The sequence below is a fragment of the Dendrobium catenatum genome, unplaced genomic scaffold, assembly GCF_001605985.2.
Source record: "Dendrobium catenatum unplaced genomic scaffold, ASM160598v2 fragScaff_scaffold_231, whole genome shotgun sequence".
Classification (NCBI taxonomy): Eukaryota; Viridiplantae; Streptophyta; class Magnoliopsida; order Asparagales; family Orchidaceae; genus Dendrobium; species Dendrobium catenatum.
In genome coordinates, this window is record NW_021318693.1 from 1,566,346 (window position 1) to 1,584,412 (window position 18,067).

General features: G+C 37.4%; 1 protein-coding gene and 1 non-coding gene across 2 annotated transcripts in view; both read left to right on the forward strand.

The window, feature by feature from the left end:
* The window catches only part of LOC110104186 (WD repeat-containing protein 11-like), a 90,728-nt gene that overhangs the window by 4,558 nt on the left and 68,103 nt on the right, over positions 1-18,067 (forward strand). Inside the window, exons 2-4 of the mRNA XM_028693102.1 lie at positions 300-687; positions 13,089-13,176; positions 13,292-13,473. Of these exons, the coding sequence (XP_028548935.1) occupies positions 300-687; positions 13,089-13,176; positions 13,292-13,473 (658 nt within the window). The remainder of the gene's footprint in view (positions 1-299; positions 688-13,088; positions 13,177-13,291; positions 13,474-18,067) is intronic.
* LOC114579229 lies at positions 13,505-13,631 on the forward strand. Its single transcript, XR_003700138.1, has one exon. It is a non-coding gene; the product is annotated as a U11 spliceosomal RNA (small nuclear RNA).

The window sequence follows — 18,067 nt, forward strand, 5'->3', positions numbered from 1 at the left end:
TATATTTGGTTGCATGCTGCTCCCATGTGAGTTACTAAGATGAGTAAACTCTAACAAACTTCCTACATGCATTGAATGATGCTTTCTTAGATGATATTGGGCAATATAAAAACTAAGTTTTTTGTATTATTTTCTTGTGAAAAAAAAAACTTTTGGTGATGCAGTTGGCAAGATTGGGATAATTTGTATAATTCATGCTCGCTCTATCTCTTTGTGCATGGCTACATTCTTTTGTACTCTCATACATGGTATTTCTCTTTCTTTTCCGGCCTCATAATTTGTGCGGTCTCCAACTGCAGAGGAGAACAGGTGCATATGCTACATACAATGGAAGAATTAATGCCCTCCATTGGCACTTCTATTCCTTCCCCTGGAGTTCTTACTGTTGTTCTCTGCCAATCAGAATCTGCTTTTCAGAATGTTGGCCAGCTTTGCGCTAATTCATCTTTCACATCTTCAGTTGTCGACTCTTTGCCATCTTTAAATTTACTTGGCGGGATGGATGTTGTTGCAAGGACGACAGTGATCTCCATCTCTGATGATGGTAAAATCTGGAATTGGCTTCTGACTTCTGAGAAGGCTAGAAGTATTGGGTTGGCTACCTTAAATTTGAACAGTACTGCTGATGCTGTAGAAGGGTCCCTTCTGGATACACATTCTGGAACAACTAGTACTTATTCTACAAAGGTCAATTGTTAATTTTTTTGGGAAGATTATTTATTTCTCTGTTCTTAATTTTTTTACCATTTCTTCTTCTCAGTCATTGTAGAACCAGAGCATGCCAACCATATCTAATGAACTCCACGTGTTCAATCGTTTCATCTTATCTCTTATGTTTTTATTGTTACATTATGTAACATCTTTTGCATTTTTTTCTCCCTGACATTCACGACAGTACTCCAAATATCACACCTTTTCAACCTGGAAACTTAAAAACTAGATATTGTTCCTGATGTTGTTGCCTTTGAACCTTGTATGGATTGATTGTGCTTTCCATGTAACTTTTATAGTTAGATATTTATATTTCTATATTAATCAGGGTTTTAGATAGGTGGAAGGAGGTAGGTTTGGTCTAGCAAAATCAGAATTTTAAATGTTTTCACCTGTGATTATTAATTAGTAAAAGGAAAGCATAAACTAGGATTTTCTGTCTGCTTGTCACTATTCCTTATATCCTTTGTACTTTTGGCAGTTATCCTTCACTTATATGGTTTCTCCATACTGTTATGATTTCACTCAAGTTTTTCTTGACCAGATGAAGCCAAAGTAGGGTAGGCTTTTTATTGCATATGTTAAACTGTACATATGTAACTCATTGTCTTATAGGTTTTTTGGCCTTTCAAATTTCATATAAATCTGTCTCCTCCAACTTTGTTCAATCCAGAGGCATTATTGGCTTGGTGGACATGAAAATAGTGAATGAGAGTAATTGCTGGTTAATGCTAACTCTCTATCTGCTCTTAGAAAACTTAAATATGGCACCTAAATGGTTCTTCATGCTTGTTTTTTTTTTTCACTCCTTAATAGTTGATCAACTTTCAAAAGTAAATTAGCTCTTTGGTTTGTGGGATATCTTGTCTTTCCTTTTGTTGAGTTTGGTGTTATTATTTTTTTTTCTGAACCATCCTGTGGTTAAAAAAATGTTTTTGCACTTACTCTTTTCCCAGGTCCTTGTGATAATATTGTGCTCGGTAAATTTTCTAAATTTACTTTGGTTCCAATTGTAACTACATTTTGGAAGGAGTTTGATGAACTTTTGTAAAAATTATCTAAGGGACTTGCATGCAAAAATGGGATGTTTCCATACTTGTCAATGGTGAATGGCACACCATGGCGCAAAGTTCCCCGTGGAGCCATGGTGCATAGCCCATGGCACGGTACACGCCATTTTAAACATGACACACACCATAAAATAATTATATATAAATATATTTATATTTATATATATATAATACTATTAAATAACAAATAATAGGTTGGAAGGGGGGGGGGGGGAGGGGTTAAAAATATTTTGTGTTTTAATTTTGGTGAGTTTCTTTATCTGTACTAAAAATCAGCTCATTAATGAGCTACTTCTTCTTTTTCAGCTCATTAATGCAATTAATTAGATTCATTTCCCCTTGCTTTTGACTCTTTGGTTTCTTCTTGTGTCTCTTTGGTTTCTTCTTTATGAATAAAAAAATGGCTCTTGGGATTTCTCCTTGGCTATTTTCCCGAGAGTCTCTTCCCCTTCCCCTTGTCTTCTCGGTTTTCTCTTGGGCTGCTTGCTGTTTTCGGTTTCTGCTGGCTGTTGCTATTCCCATGGTCACTCTCTCTCGGTTTCACCTCTCTTGGCTGTTTTCCCGTGAAGTGCTGCCCTTTTTCCTGTGCTGGCTCTTTGGGTCCCTTGTTGGTTGGGCTTCTTGTGGCTACTGGTTGGGTTTTTTGTGGCTTCTCTCCCTGTTCTATGCAGAATTTTGCTGGCTGTTATGTGTCTTTTGGCCTTTCCTCTTCCCCTTGGCTGATTTGTTTGATTGAGAATTTTAGGTGTCTGTTTGGCTGCCATTTTCTTCTATAAATAGGAGATGTTTTGTATGAATAAAGAGTTGGTTATGTGCTGATTTTTGGAAAGAAACTTGAGGGTTTTCTTGGATAACTTGCGAGCTATGCCATTTCTTCCTCTCATCGTCTAGGAAAGCTTGCGAGCTTCTCCTCCATTTCTTCTCGGCTTCTAACCTATTTCTTCTATCCGCAAGCTCGACGTCACCTGTATCCTTCTTATCAAGAAAAACAAGTTTAGGTATTTGTATTTGACTATTTGTGTCAAGTTTGTAAGCATCTTTTGTTGTAAGTGTCATTTTTATATTATAAAAGTGTTTTTTGAGTATTTTCTGATCCTAGGAAGAGTAATTCTCTTGATCACAAAAATTTGGGGCCCTTCCCAAATTTTTTCTTGCATCAATTTTGATGGGCCGAACCAAGCAAATAATGCCGTATGTGCGCCTCGCCGCACTGTGTGCCATGATGTGCGCCGTTTTGTGCCATGATGTATGACATTTTGTGCCATTGACATGTATGAATGTTTCGGAGACAATCTTGATGGAATAAGGGATTAGAGAGAGCGGGCTTTGGATAAATCTATACTAGATTTTGTAGTTGAAATGCTATCTCAATAGCAAACACACTTCAAAGTGGAAAAAAACTTCAAAAAAATTGATCCAATTCATTCTAAATAGCTTATTTGCACATAAGCAAGGGCATTCATTATTAAAGATTGTGAAAAAAAGTGAATAACGTAATGTTGCATAAAAAAATCCGAACTCTAGGGCCTATTTTGCATAAATTTTTTTATTTACTTTCTTTTTAAATAAACATGTTAATGAGAGAATAAAGTAAGTTTGGTAGTTTGTTTTTATTTTTTATTTTAGAAACTATTGATTATTTAAAGATAAAAAACTTAAATCAAGTTTTAGGTGTTTTAGATACTTTTCAAGACAAATTTTTATTGCAACCCAACTCCTAACTCCCAACTTCCGACTCTTGACCCATTGACTTCCTACTCTCGACCTTGACTTCTTAAACCTAAGATCGTACTCCTGACTCCTAACATTTGTTCTCTATGTAGACCGCATATCCTAGAGTAGGTTGATGATGGCTATCAGTCGGTTGCAATTTTGATGTTGTATCAACTTCCAACTCCTGACGCTCGACTTCCGACTCTCGAACTCTGACTTCTAAATCGAAACCCTACTCCTGACTCCTAGATTTGTTCCTTATGTAGATCCTATATCCCAGAGTAGGTTGATGATGGTTATTAGTCGGTAGCAATTTTGATCTCGGAGTAAGCCAATGGTGGCGATATATTGGTGTTTGTTTTGATATTTTTGAAGTTTGTTGTGGTTGAGCGTAACCTCTGGTGCTAGATTCAATAGGTTGGTGGGTAGGATTTTGACTCGCTCATGCCACCAATAGCCCATGCCAACAACGGTCTATTGAAACCTTGTGTCAAACTCTGATGGTGGCTTGTTGATATTTGATGGCAGATATAAAGATGGGTCAAGATGAAATAGAGCTCAGATGGAAGAAAATGATAGCTTGTTTGTGTTGCCACTGACAAGAGATTATGATAACAAGAGAGAAGCACGGTCGATGGTGGAAGCGATCGATATATAGCAGAGTATTGGTATCCAAATCACTATAAATTAGTTGTTTGACTTGTGAATTTTGTATTTAAGCAAGCATTTAGTGCCATTATTTAGATGGTAATTTTAATTATTATAATTATATGTGATTATTATTTATGAGCCCATGTGTCAGGATGAAGGGAATTGAAGGCAATGTAGGTGTTGTATACCACCAATGTGGAGGAGGTAATGGTGAACAAGGCGAAGGAGATGTTCACACTGTCAAATTTGAAGGTGACAATGGAGATTTTGCATGGGGTCCTCTTACAAAACTGCGATAGGGAACAAACTACTAGATTTATTTATGAAAATGGTAAATGCATAAGAATCCTGATTTTTTTTTTAAATTTCATGTTAGAAATTAAATTTAATAAAAAAATCCCAAATATCTCCTAAATTTATTCAAAATTTGACTTGAATTTCAAGTAGATTTCGAGTTTTATCCAACATGCTTGAATATACCTAAAGTTTGCTTGAAATGAGTGGGTGTATAGACACTCACACACACAATCATAGACATTTATACATTCAACTAAATAAATATCAATTTCAAGTAAGGTGTTTGATGGACAGGCTGATTTGATTGGGATGGAATTAGGAAGTTTCCCAATCAAGAGAGCTGTTTAAGAATGTTCTTAATCAAATGAGATTAATTATGAGATGTTTCCTAATTGAAGAGGGCATATTTGGGAGCTGATTTAGATGAGATTAATTAGAAAATATTTTCTAATTAAAGAGGGTAGATTTGGGGGCTGAATAATTAGGAAATATTTTCTAGTTGAAAAGTGCATATTTGCGACTGATTTGGAGGGGATTAATTAGTAAATGTTTCCTAATTTAAGAGGGCAGATTTGGGGGCTTATTTGAGGTTTGATTTGGGACGGAAATAATTAAGAAAATAGGAGGGAATTAGGGGAGGACTGATTGGGTATTTGGTGTTTATTGTTTGCTTTAAGTAATTGATTTTCCTAGGGTTAGGGATATGTGTTGGTTGCTGAAATTAGATTGTTTTTAGGGTGTTTGGGCTCTAGCCGGTGGTTAGCGATTTGGGAGAGTCAGATATTTCTCTCCAATTGAAGATTCACTTGTATCTTCTCTTTTCTTTCATAAAAATTTCAATAAAAAAGTATTATTATGTATTCTATTCTTGATTTTCTTTTCGTTGGTTTTTCTGAAAGTGCTAAAATCAGATTTCATCTGAGGCTTCTCCTAAATTTTTGCTAGCTCTTTCTATCAAATTGATATCAGAGCGCTTTTTTGGAACCTATGGTGGCAAGAAAAGTTGATGCCTTGGAAGAGCTTCTCAAAGAAAAAGTTGGCTAACTCAAATCGGCGTTTGAGGACAAAATGTTATCAATAGAGGAAAATTTTTCCAACCTAGAAGGAATGATGAAGGTGTTGGATCTTCTTGTCAAAGGACGTTATCAGCATCAACAACATTCAATTCCTGTAAAGCAGAACTATCAACAAAGCATAAACAAATTTGCTAGAGTAGTTGAATCTGATGCACGCTTTTGTTTAATAAATCCTGCTTATACCGAGCAAGATTCCAAAGTCTTTATGGTTTTTCAATCTCAAGTGAACAAGAATTCAATGACATCACATATGGAGAATTTGGTTCTTGTCAGCTCGACATTACCGGTTACATTTACAGATGACACGGAGTTGATTTTGGAGCCACTTCCAAAGAGGGGAAAGGGTGAAGGAATGAGATTTTTTTTTTGAGCTATAGAGTTTGGAAGGCGAAGAAGTGAGGAGAAGATAGAAGCGCTAGACATGGTTCAACTATTCTTACACAATATCAAGAGGTGTTTCGGCCAGTTCAGAGGTTGCCTTCTTCGCGGGAGCACGAGCATGCTATCATCTTGAAGGAAGCAGCCTCACCTATAAGTGTTCATCCGTACCGTTATTCCCAAATTTAGAAGGATGAGTCGAGATATTGATCTGGGAAATGTTGGAGGCAGGGATTATTCGACTCAGTGCCAGTCCATTTTTTAGTTCAATTCTATTAGTGAAGTGCTTCAACAACAGTTTCATTCGTTTCACCTTGAGGACCATGCAACATTTTGGGACGGGAGTATTAATGGACCGACTTAGTTGATTGAGAGGGAATTATGAAGTTTCCTAATCAAGAGGGAGCTGTTTAGGAAGGTTCTTAATCAAAGGGGATCAATTAGGAGACATTTCCTAATTGAAGATAGCATATTTGAGGGCTGATTTAGAGGGGATTAATTAGAAAATGTTTTCTAATTAAAGAAGACAATTTTGGGGGCTGATTAATTATGAAATATTTTTTGATTAAAGAGGGCAGATTTGGGGCTGATTAATTAGGAAATGTTTCCTATCTTAAGAGGGCAAATTTAGGGTCTGATTTGGGAGGGAAATAATTTAGGAAATATGAGAGAATTAAGGGAGGGCTATTTGGGTATTTGTTGTTTATTGTTTGGTTTAAGTAGGTGATTTTAGTAGGGTTAGGGGTATGTGTTGTTTGTTGAAATTAAATTATTCTTAGGGTGTTTGGGCTCTAGCCGATGGCTAGAGATTTGGGAGAGCTGGATCTTCCTCTTCAATTTTAGATCCACTTGTATCATGTCTTTTCTTTCATAAAAATTTCATTAAAAAAGTGTTCTTGTGTGTTCTATTCTTGAATTTCTTTTCGTTGGTTTTCTGAAATTGTTGAAATGAGATTTCAGCCAAAGCTTTTCCTAAATTTCTAAAAGCACTTCCTGTCAGAGTTTGAAGTGAAAAGTTTCATTTCTGAATTGTGCCAAACTTGCTGAAGCTTTACTTTGGCATGAGCCTTACATAATAATTGTCTATGTAAATAACCTAATTGTTATGCTCTTGTGCCACAAGATATAGAAAAAAAGCAGCCAACCGGAAGTAGTCCCAGAATAAATAGGTAGATTTTAAAATATGAAAGCTGATCTTTCTTTGATGTAGATTATTAAAGGATGCCTATTTAATATTTTTATGCATGTTCTGGTTAACAAAAGAGTGAATCTATTTGTTTGTACCTGACCTCCCTTTTGGAGACTTGGGGCAATAAAGCCTGAAATATTTGTCAATGGAAAGTTAATTCATGCAAGATAATGGGAACCGTTTGGGTGGAAATGCCCTTTTCAAGGAACTTGGTTAGTGAGATTTCAAGAAAAAAAAATTTATAAAGAAAGCAATAGGAAAAGAATTACCTTGTCTATAGGTTAGTCCTATAGAGGAAATTCAAAGAATTTAGTAATGATTAAATATCACTGAGGCTAAGAAAGTTTTGAAATACATTTTATCAACTTGGTGAACAACTTTATGTAATGGATTTCACATGATATGAGAAGCACCCTAGAATCAATTCTTGAAAATAAAGGGGATTTCCAAACCGTGACTACAAACAGAAGGTTTCATTTACTGAGGCTTCATTTTATAGTTATACCATGTGAAGTCACCGTACTCTTACCCAGAATAAACTACTCGCATGTTTAGTTTTCATGTCCACGGGAATCCTTAGAAGGGGGTGATGAACAGGGTGAAAAATTCCCATTGTGCTCTCCCAGCGTAAATCATTGTTGTGTACTGTAGAGTTTTGAAAACGACAGGCATTGTATTATTTAACAAAGCCTTACATTTTACACCTGCTGCTGTTTTCTATGCGGCATAAGGGGCAGGATTTTTAATCCAATACCAAATAATTGAGAAAAGATTCCGCTGTTACATTTACAGTTGTTGCAAGAGATATCTAGCTTTCTTGTTTCTCCCTCAGATGATGTTAATATCATCCATATAGTTGAAGAAAACAAAAAGACTTTTTGTGATGCCATTAATTAGAAAGATTTTAACGTTGACAGAGGATCATGCCAGTAATTTTGATGAGGACATCAGCAGGAGATTCTGATGCGTCTATCAGAGGAGACATCGTAGATCGACAGCTACGATTAGGAGTCTTTACTTGTGATGCATTTTATGTATTTCTTTATTTATGTTCTAGTTTTTACCATTGTACCCCTGAGAAAGATTAGTTCGTGTAGTAGCCATGATGACTATTTATTCTTTTTGTTTTGTTCTTTGAGGCCTATATATAAAGGCCCTAGCTTTTGTATTTGATGATGACTGCTTAATGAAATTTCAGCCTTCTAATTCCTTTGAGTGTTGAGAGCTCTAGAGAGAGGTAAAGCCCCTAGGTGAGGGCAAAGCAACACCCACCAGCCGGAGGAAGTGTCCGGGCTCGTGGTCACTTTTCTTTCTCCAAATCCCCTCCCCCTTCTCCACTACATGCCAGCCAAAGACCCCAAAATTCCCCATAGCCGCCAGCCTAAGCCTCCCCAAAACCCCTTCCCTAGCCGCTGGCCCCAAGGTCCTCCTCCTCCATAGTCGCCGATCAAAGCCTCAAAACCCCCCATTGCTGCCAGCCCTAAACCCTCCCCCTCCTATAGCTGCTGGCCACCCTATTCCCCAAACCCTAGCCGCCGGTTGAACCCCAATCCCCTTGATTTCAAATTTAAATTTCCTCTTTTAAGACTTTACTAATTTAGCCCATTACTAGTTAGGAAATTTTCTTAATTCAAATTCAAATGAATTTGAATTCCAAAATCTTTCCTAATTGGCCTAAATTCTAAACCTATTTTGGAAACTCCCCTAATTGCTACCAATCTGAAATTAAATTGGATTTAATTCCAAATTCCACATTCATTGCATGCAGACACATTCATTGAATGTGGACACTCCCTTCCCTCTCTCCTTTGGCTGGCCCCCCTATTCCACTCTCTCTTAATTAATTCCTCCCCTTTTTGCTCTCAATCAAATCCCTCCTTTCATGGTGTGCCGCCCCACATATTCCCCAATTAAGGGAGATTCAAATTTCAAAATTATTCTCTCCTTTCCAATTCTAAAATCTGAAATTAAATTCCAGATTTTAATTTATTTCCCCTCCAACTTAAACTTAAAATCTGAAATTAAAGTGGCATCTCTCCTAGCCTTTGCCGACCACCCAAACCTCTCCCTCCTCTCCATCTCTTCTCCCTTGCTTCATACACCATCAAAGGAAGAAGATACACAACCCCGGCCTACTTCCCCATGAATGGCCGATCCTGAACAAGACTATGGGTTCATATACGATCATCAAGGACTAGTAGATGTGTTGAGATCACCCTTCTTTGACATCAACTTGGAGATCGACTACACCGTCGAAGATTACATGGATCAGATCCTATTCACTTTGACGACCACCATCTATGAGCATCAATCCTCCGGACAGTGGCAAGTTCTCCAACATCCACCGACTTCTTCCCCTTCAGATTTCGTTGGGCAATACTGCAGGCATCTTCTACCTTTTGGTGGCGTCATTAAGTTTGCTGAAATTAATCCTCCGCTAAATAGCTCTCAAGAGTGTGAGTGAGGGGAACTCAGAGTGAATTTTCTAATTGTTAACCGGTAAATTTCTGTTACTTGCGCATCTAGCTTTATTATAATTTTGTTGTTATTTTAAATTGCCCTTCTAATCTGATGCAACCAAAATTTCAAGGAAACTAAGATTGCATATAAAACTATTCATCTTCATTCCAAAATGACTTTAACAAACATAAAATTTGACATTACAAGCTTGAAAGAAAGGACATTACATGAAACACGATGCAATGACACCATAAAAATACGACTTTTATATTAGAACAGACAACACATACAACTCACACGACAAATACAATATTCTTAGAACATAAAAATACCTAAAAGCTTTTAATTAATTGTTTGAGAAGAAAGATACTGATGGGGTGGAACTTGCGTAGAGAAGAAATAGATTAGAAACCCTAGACAAATTTATAGATAGGGGAAGAGAAAGGGGTACATAGCTCGCAAGCCATCAAAGAAGAAACCCTTAGGGTTTCTTTCCAAAATTCATCACCGAATTCTCCTCTCAAATGTCATAAAACAACCCCTATTTATAGATGAAGAAAGGGAGCCAAGCAGCCAAACAACCGCCCACTCCTGCGAATAGAAAAGGGGGAGGCAAAAGACCAAAAGACCAACGGCTGGAGTAGCACATGAAGAGGCACGCGGGACACAACCAACGAACGGACAGCGCTAGACGGAAAGAATCGGGCTGGCAGAGGAAACGAAGAGACAAAAACAAGGGAAATGAATCCGAGCAGCACAAAAATCAGGAACAAAATTGAAAAAGGCAATAGAATCCCAACAGGCAGAGAAACCGGGAAGCCAAGGGGCAGGAGCAGAAGTCGAACAACCATCAGGGGGGCTTTGCCTACATCAATTTTCCCCTGGTTGAGAGTTCTCATCCCCTGATGAGATGGCTTTAAAACTTTCTTGACCAGTTGAAGGTGCCACATCCAATTCTTGAATCAAGACCGCTTACTTTCTCTGGATCAGTTCTTTTTCTTGCCTAAATTGGTCCTGAAGAATTTGCTTTCTCTTTTCACATTTTCTGTACACAAGTACATTTGATATTGAATTTTATACAACTTATTCTGGATGGGATTGTTAGAACTTCCTTGCGGCGGGATCCATCGGCTCTTAGGAATAGTTTCTTTAAGATCATTTGGCTTACTTTCTCAAACTTCAGACTCAATTACATCAAGATTTTCCATTTTTCTTAAAAGCTTAAAGAAAAGAAAGGAAGGCTCAACAAAAATCTAAGCTTTGATACCAAATTTATGCAACCAAAATTTCAAGGAAACTAATATTGCATATAAAACTATTCGTCTTCCTTTCAAAATAACTTTAACAAACATAAAATTTGACATTACAAGCTTGAAATAAAGGACATAACATGAAACACGATGCAATGACACCTAAAAATACGACTTTTATATTAGAACGGACAACACACACAACTCACACGACAAACATAATATTCTTAGAACATAAAAACATCTAAAATATTTTCATTGATTGTGAAGAAAGATACAAATGGGGTGGACACTTGCGGAGAGAAGAAATAGATAAGAAGTCCGAGATGAAGCTATAGAGAGGAGAAGAGAAAGGGGGACATAGCTCACAAGCTATCAAAGAAGAACCTTTAGGTTTTCTTTCTAAAAATCATCCATAATCTTACCTAAAACAGTCACAAAACAGACCTAATATATAGGTGAAGAAAGGGAACTAAATAGCCAAATAGCCGCCCACTCAAACCAATAAGACAAAGGGAGGCAAAAGATCAAAAGACAGCCGCTGGAGTAGCACACGAAGGGGCATGCGGGAAACAACCAACGAACGGACATCACCCGGGGGGGGGGGGAATCGGGACTTGCAGAGGAACCGAACAGCCAAGCAGGGAGCAGGAACTGAACAATCCAAAGCAGGGGGGTACGTCTTGCTTACATTAAATCTCCCCTGGTTGAGAGTTCTCATCTCCTGATGAGATGACTTCAGAACCTCCATGATGTACCGAGGGAGCCTTATCCAATTTTGAAATTAAGGCTGCATATTTTCTCTGAATCCTTTCTCTTTCTTGCTTCAGTTGGGCTTGAAGATGTTTCTTTCTCTTCTCGTATTTTACCGTACACTAGTACATTTTATGTTGAATTTTATAAAGCTAGGCTTTGTGTTGAAGAAGTTCCTTTTTATTTGTTATTATTAGGTTTTGTATCTTATTTATTGTGATAATTTTTGTCGTTTTTGAAAGGAAGACACAAAAACCTAGGTTCTAATACCAAATTGATGCAACCGAAATTTCAAGGAAACTAAGATTGCATATAAACCTATTCGTCTTCCTTTCAAAATGACTTTAACAAACATAAAATTTGACATTACAAGCTTGAAATAAAGGACATAACATGAAACACGATGCAATGACACCCTAAAAATATGACTTTTATATTAGAACGGACAACACATACAACTCACATGACAAACACAATATTCTTAGAACATAAAAACACCTAAAAGCTTTTAATTGATTGTTTGAGAAGAAAGATACTGATGGGGTGGAGCTTGCGGAGAGAAGAAAGAGATTAGAAGCCCGAGACAAATTTATAGAGATGGGAAGAGAAAGGGGTACATAGCTTGCAAGCTATCAAAGAAGAAACCCTCAGGTTTTCTTTCCAAAAATCATCACCAAATTCTCCTCTCAAATGTCACAAAACAACCCCTATTTATAGGTGAAGAAAGGGAGCTAAACAGCCAAAAAATTGCCCACTCCAGCCAATAGAACAGAGGGGGGCAAAAGACCAAAAAACCAACGACTGGTGCAGCACACGAAGAGGCACGCGGGAAACAACCAACAAACGGACAGCGCTAGGGGGAAAGAACCGGGCAGGCAGAGGAAATGAAGAGGCAAAAACAGGATTAATGAACCCGGGCAGAACAAAAATCAGAAAAAACTGAATAAAGGCAATAGTATCCTAGCAAGCAGGGAAACCGGGAAGCCAAGGGGCAGGAGCAGAAGTCGAACAGCCATCAGGGGGGCTTTGTCTACATCATAATCTATTTTGTAACCGCATGCCAAAGCAAAATAACAACTGAGAAATCATAGAATCTAATCTTATGAAACATTATTTTTAAAATTGGCAAGCTTAACAAAATTTTTAAATCCCTATAATTCCTTTTATGTTTCGCATGAAATTGCCTGCAAAAACAACATTCTTTTTCCTATCGGTGGCAAGAAATGTTGTATTTATTGACCTTGTTGATTAGGTGGTAAGTTAGATTTAAATAAATACAAGGTATGCATTTGCAGCAAATTGATTTAGTTTGTTTAGGCTTTATATTAGTATGAATAATGCATCTCTCCGTTCATGAACACAATGCTACTCAGGAAACTTGTCCCAAAATGTTAGGACTATATAAGTGGGACAATTATTTGTCAAAGATATAATTATCAAGGTGCTAGTTTCATGGCATTTTGTTGCTCCTTCCATTTAACATGTTCAGTTATTACAACTTGTTATCAGTATTTTATTGATACCTAACTTCATCATGCAGATTGGTTTGGTTGGTCAATTGCATCTTCTTTCATCTACTGTGACGACTTTGTCTGTGCCTTCACCTTCTTTACTTGCCACTTTGGCTCGTAAGTACTCTTTCTCAAAATCTCTTTAATTAAATATTGATTCAATTCCCTATTCTATTGGAAAAAGAAATATCACTACATTCCTTACTGAGATTTTTTAATTCTGTGCATAAAGGAGGGGGCAACAGTCCTGCACCAGCTGTTCCACTTGTTGCTTTAGGAACACAAAGTGGGACTATTGATATCATTGATGTTTCAGCCAATGCAGTTGCAGCTAGTTTCTCTGCTCACAATGGCATTATCAAGGGATTGAGATGGCTTGGGAATTCTCGCCTTGTATCGTTCTCATTTAGCCAGGTATTCGCATGCATATATATTGAGGAACATTTAAAAGGGTCGGTTGGCTATGTATGCCACGCACATCTTTTAATTGATGGGCGCTGTATGGTTATCAAGACATATGACTGACATAATTTATGTATCTTATAGGGTTGGCTTGCTCGGCTAACCCTCTTTTTTTTATCAAAAAAAAAAAAAAAAATTTCAAAAGAATCCCTCAATTGTCAAGGAGCGTTTCAAAAGTTTTTTCTGCATTTTATTTTGTGCTCTTTCATTTTGATATAAACCTCTACCTTCATGTTTTCTTAATCAAACTATTTGTTAAGCACATTTGATTTATGACAAACAATTAGTCAAAGCACTCATCTGTTAATCATTTTTGTTAACCTGCATTCCCTGATTCTTAGATGCTAACTTCTGCTCTGCAAATACACATAAATGCATGCTCATGAAATCTTGGGAACTTTCCTTCCACTTTTTCATTGAGGATTTGTTTGGGTTGAAAAAAAGTTGCATGAAATGAAATGAAATATAAGCAATTCATGGGTTGATTCTGAATCTACTATCATTTTTATTCTTTTCAATTTTTTATCTTATGTAGAAAACGAGCCTTGATATCAGTTGATGTAGAGAAATTTGTTATGATGCCAAATTGATGATAATGATCTCCTTGATCTCTTTTGTCTTCTTAAATTTACCTTAAATTTGGTAAATGTGGATCCTGAAAGTTTGCACCCCTGCTAAGAGAGTTTTAAGTATGTTCTGGGTAAATTATCATAATACATTATTTAAGATAATACATTATTTAGACATTTTTCTTTGATTTTTTGAAGACTTTATGATCTGATTTTAAGTTTCTCATAAATGCATATCCCTATATTTAATTATCACTCTTAGTAATGAGACAACTTCAGATTAAGGCTAGTCATTAGAAGCTTAATGCTTAGCATATAGTAGCAACAATTTCATATATGGTTTGAAATTTGCCACCATGAACTTAAAAGTGGATGTGATACGCCAGGGGGACCCGGATGGGGACATCAGATCATGAAAAGGATATCAGAGACGTGGCCGACGATCTACGGCCACGATCGCGCTGATCTATTTTTGATTTATCATATGTATTTGTTTTATTTGTTTGCATTATGTATTTGTTTTATTAGTATTTTTCGTTTTACCCTTAAGGGTCTTGTCATATGTAAGCCCTAGGGGCAATGTTATCTTTTGTTTTTCTTTCATGTATTGGACTATTAAGTCCCTCCTCTCCTTTGAGAGCACTAATGAAGAATTATAATGAAATTTTTGCAACTTTGTGTTTTGTGAGAGCTTTGGAGAGAAATCCCTAGGAGTGGTAAACAGATCACCCACCAACCTTAGAAGCGTCCGGGTTCATAGTTCTTTCTTCTCTCCCACCCCTCCTAGCCGTCGCTCTAGGGTTCTCTTACCCCATAGCCACCGGCCCCTCCCAAGCAAACTCTCCTCACTGCCGGCCAACAAGAACCACCACAACCTCTCCAAGCCGCCACCCACCTAATTCCATCCTCCCCTCTAGGCCGAACCCACCACCTCTACACCCAATCAACCACCCCTCTCGCAAAACACCAAACCGGAGGCCCACCTCTAACCATAGCCACCGCCCCCCCTTGAATCCCGCATCAAAGCATGCAATCAAAGCCCTTCCTAATTTGGCCTTTATATTTTAGGTAGCTCATTTAATTCATATTCAAATCTATTTGAATTTTAATTTGTTTTTTAAAATACGAAGTTCTATTTTAAGAAAGTTTCTAAATCAAATCCAGATCAATTTTGAATTGGATTGGAATTAAATTCATTTCCTTAATTTGGGTGTCCCACTTAAGTATAAATTTCCCTTCCACAAACCCCTACCCCCACCATCATACAACCGGCACCCCCCCCCCCCTCCTTGCCCCCAATTAATTACTTTCCAAACATAAAGCCTCTCCCATTGGAAAGAATTCAAGCCCTCTCACCTCTTACCCGCCCGCCACCCCCTCTCTTTCTCTCTCTAAAGTCCCCTTTAAATCCTTTCCAAATTTAGAGGATTAATTATCGAAACAATTACCTAATTTCCCTCCATCCTCCACCCTTTAAAAACTGAACTATATTTCCCCACCTCCCTCTCTAACCTAGCTAGCCTTCTCATAACCCTAACACCTCTAAAATATGAACCTAAGTTTCCCCCAAGCCCCTACCTTGGCCGGCCACCCTATCACCCCTTCTTCTACTTGGATTCCTTGGAGAAACTTCTTTCTCTCAAGGAGAATCGTCAAGGACAGCAAAGGCCGTCTCCAACAAGACTTCAACACTATGTATCCTATGCATGGCCGATCCTGAACTCGACTCCGGCTTCGTCTACAACGAACAAGGCTTCGTCGACATTCTCCGATCACCTTTCTTCAACGTTAACCTGGAGGTAGATAATTCTGTCGAGGAATACTTGGAGCGTATCATATTCACTCTTTCAGAAGCCATTGAAGAACAACTTTCTACCGTTCAGTGGCAAATCACCGTTCCGCCAAGACAAGGGTGAACTCTTTCCCCCTCTTCAATTTCATTCCTAATCTTCTTCGATTGTAGGTTGTGTATCAAGCATAAGGAATCGTGCAAAGCTATATGCCAAAGCTTAGTAAATGTAGGAAATGAGTGATGGATTTCTATGCATCCAATCTCCTTGTTAATCTAGGGATGTAATTGGACTTATGTTGAAGTTTCTAATTGTTTTGTGATCCTAATTATTATTGTGTGACTTGGCCTAAACTAAGGCACCCCTTTCTTGTTTTCCATTTTTGTTAAGTGGCTAACGTTTTAATTTTTATTGCTCTTACTTGAAAGTGTGCAAATTCTTTTATCAATCATTTAAAGCATTCATAGTTCTACATCAGACCCACATCCAGGGGAAAATATTTAGGAAAGTTCCTAATTAAGGGAAATTATTTAAGAATGTTCCTAATCAAGTGGGGAGTACTTTAGAAAAGTTTCCTAATTATGTTTATACTATTTAGGAAGTATTTAATTGTTTAGGAAGGTTTCCTAAATCATGTTTAGTTATTTAGGAAGGTTTCTTAAATTTTATGTTTATGTTGATTAGGAAGGTTCCATTTATTTAGAAAGGTTTCCTAAATTATGTTTATGCTGATTATGAAGGTTTTAATTGTGTTATTGTGTTCTAGGGCTATTGAAGGAGTAGTCGTCTAGGGTTTTAGGTTCACACTATTGATGAGTTTTGTTGGTGTTTGCTGTAGTTCTTTTCTTTGAGGGCTTTCTAGCGGCGTCTAGGTTGATTGGGAGAGCCGATCTACCTCTCGAATTGTAGATCACCTGTATCTTATTTTCTTTTATTGAAGAAATATCAACCACCGTTTTTGTTTTACTATAGTTTTTATTTTATTGTTTGCTGTTTTTACTTCCAAGGTGTATCAAATTGGTATTAGAGCGGTGTCATAGATCGAAATATCAACTTTCTTGACTGATTTCTGCCGAGGTTTTGCTCTCCGTTTGCTGAATTTTGCTGTTTGTAGGCTAGATTTGCGTCGAAGTGACCGATTTTTGCTGTTAAATCCGTGATCTGAGTACTGATGGCCAGAAGAAGAGTTGAGGCGTTGGAAGAATAAGTTGGAAGGAAAAGTAGGGCAACTATGAGCGGATGTGGGATCGATGAAGGAATGCATTTCAGTGATGGAAGGAAGGTTTGAGAATTTGGAAGATATGCTGAAGAAAATAATCGAGATGCTGTTGAAAACTTTACTGGCGATTCTTACGGCTGAACCAAAGGGGAAAGGAAATTCTGGAGGAGATGATGAGAAAACTTATAAAGATGTGATCCAAAACCCCATCTACAGTTCCAATTATTAACCCTAATCAAGATTTGATCGGGATTCCATTGGCCAAAGCAACTGGACGAGGATTCGTTGAGTGACATGTAAAGTTTGCAGAGAACTATAGGATGCACTATAGAAGTCATTTTACAAAGGGTTTGTAACTTATGCTACCGCTAATTGTTTATCAGATCTATGGAGCTACAACTACTAATTCAACAACCTTTATGCTTCTTACTGCATCCATGTGATTCCTTGTTGCCATCTATTTTTTTGCACCATTTCTTGCCATGTGATTTCTTGTAGCCGACCCCACGTAGTGGGATAAAGGCTTGATGTTGTTGTTGTTGTATTTCTTGTTAACCTTTCTAGCTTTGAGCGGAAAAAAAGTTAATGATTGGGATGACTAGAGCAAGTGGATAAAAAGTGAAGGCATTGTTAAAGATGTTAAATTGTTGAAAGATGGTATATTCTTTAGAGAGAAGCACAAGCAGATAATAAAGGATATAGAATTGGATCATGTGCTAAGTGGTTCTTACAGGAAGCAGATTTTGTTGTTAAAATAGATGATAAGTTGGCTCTTTGGGAGGGAAGTATTGATACGCCGGGGGGGGTTGTTGAAAGATGGTATATTCTTTAGAGAGAAGCACAAGCAGATAATAAAGGATATAGAATTGGATCATGTGCTAAGTGGTTCTTACAGGAAGCAGATTTTGTTGTTAAAATAGATGATAAGTTGGCTCTTTGGGAGGGAAGTATTGATACGCCGGGGGGGG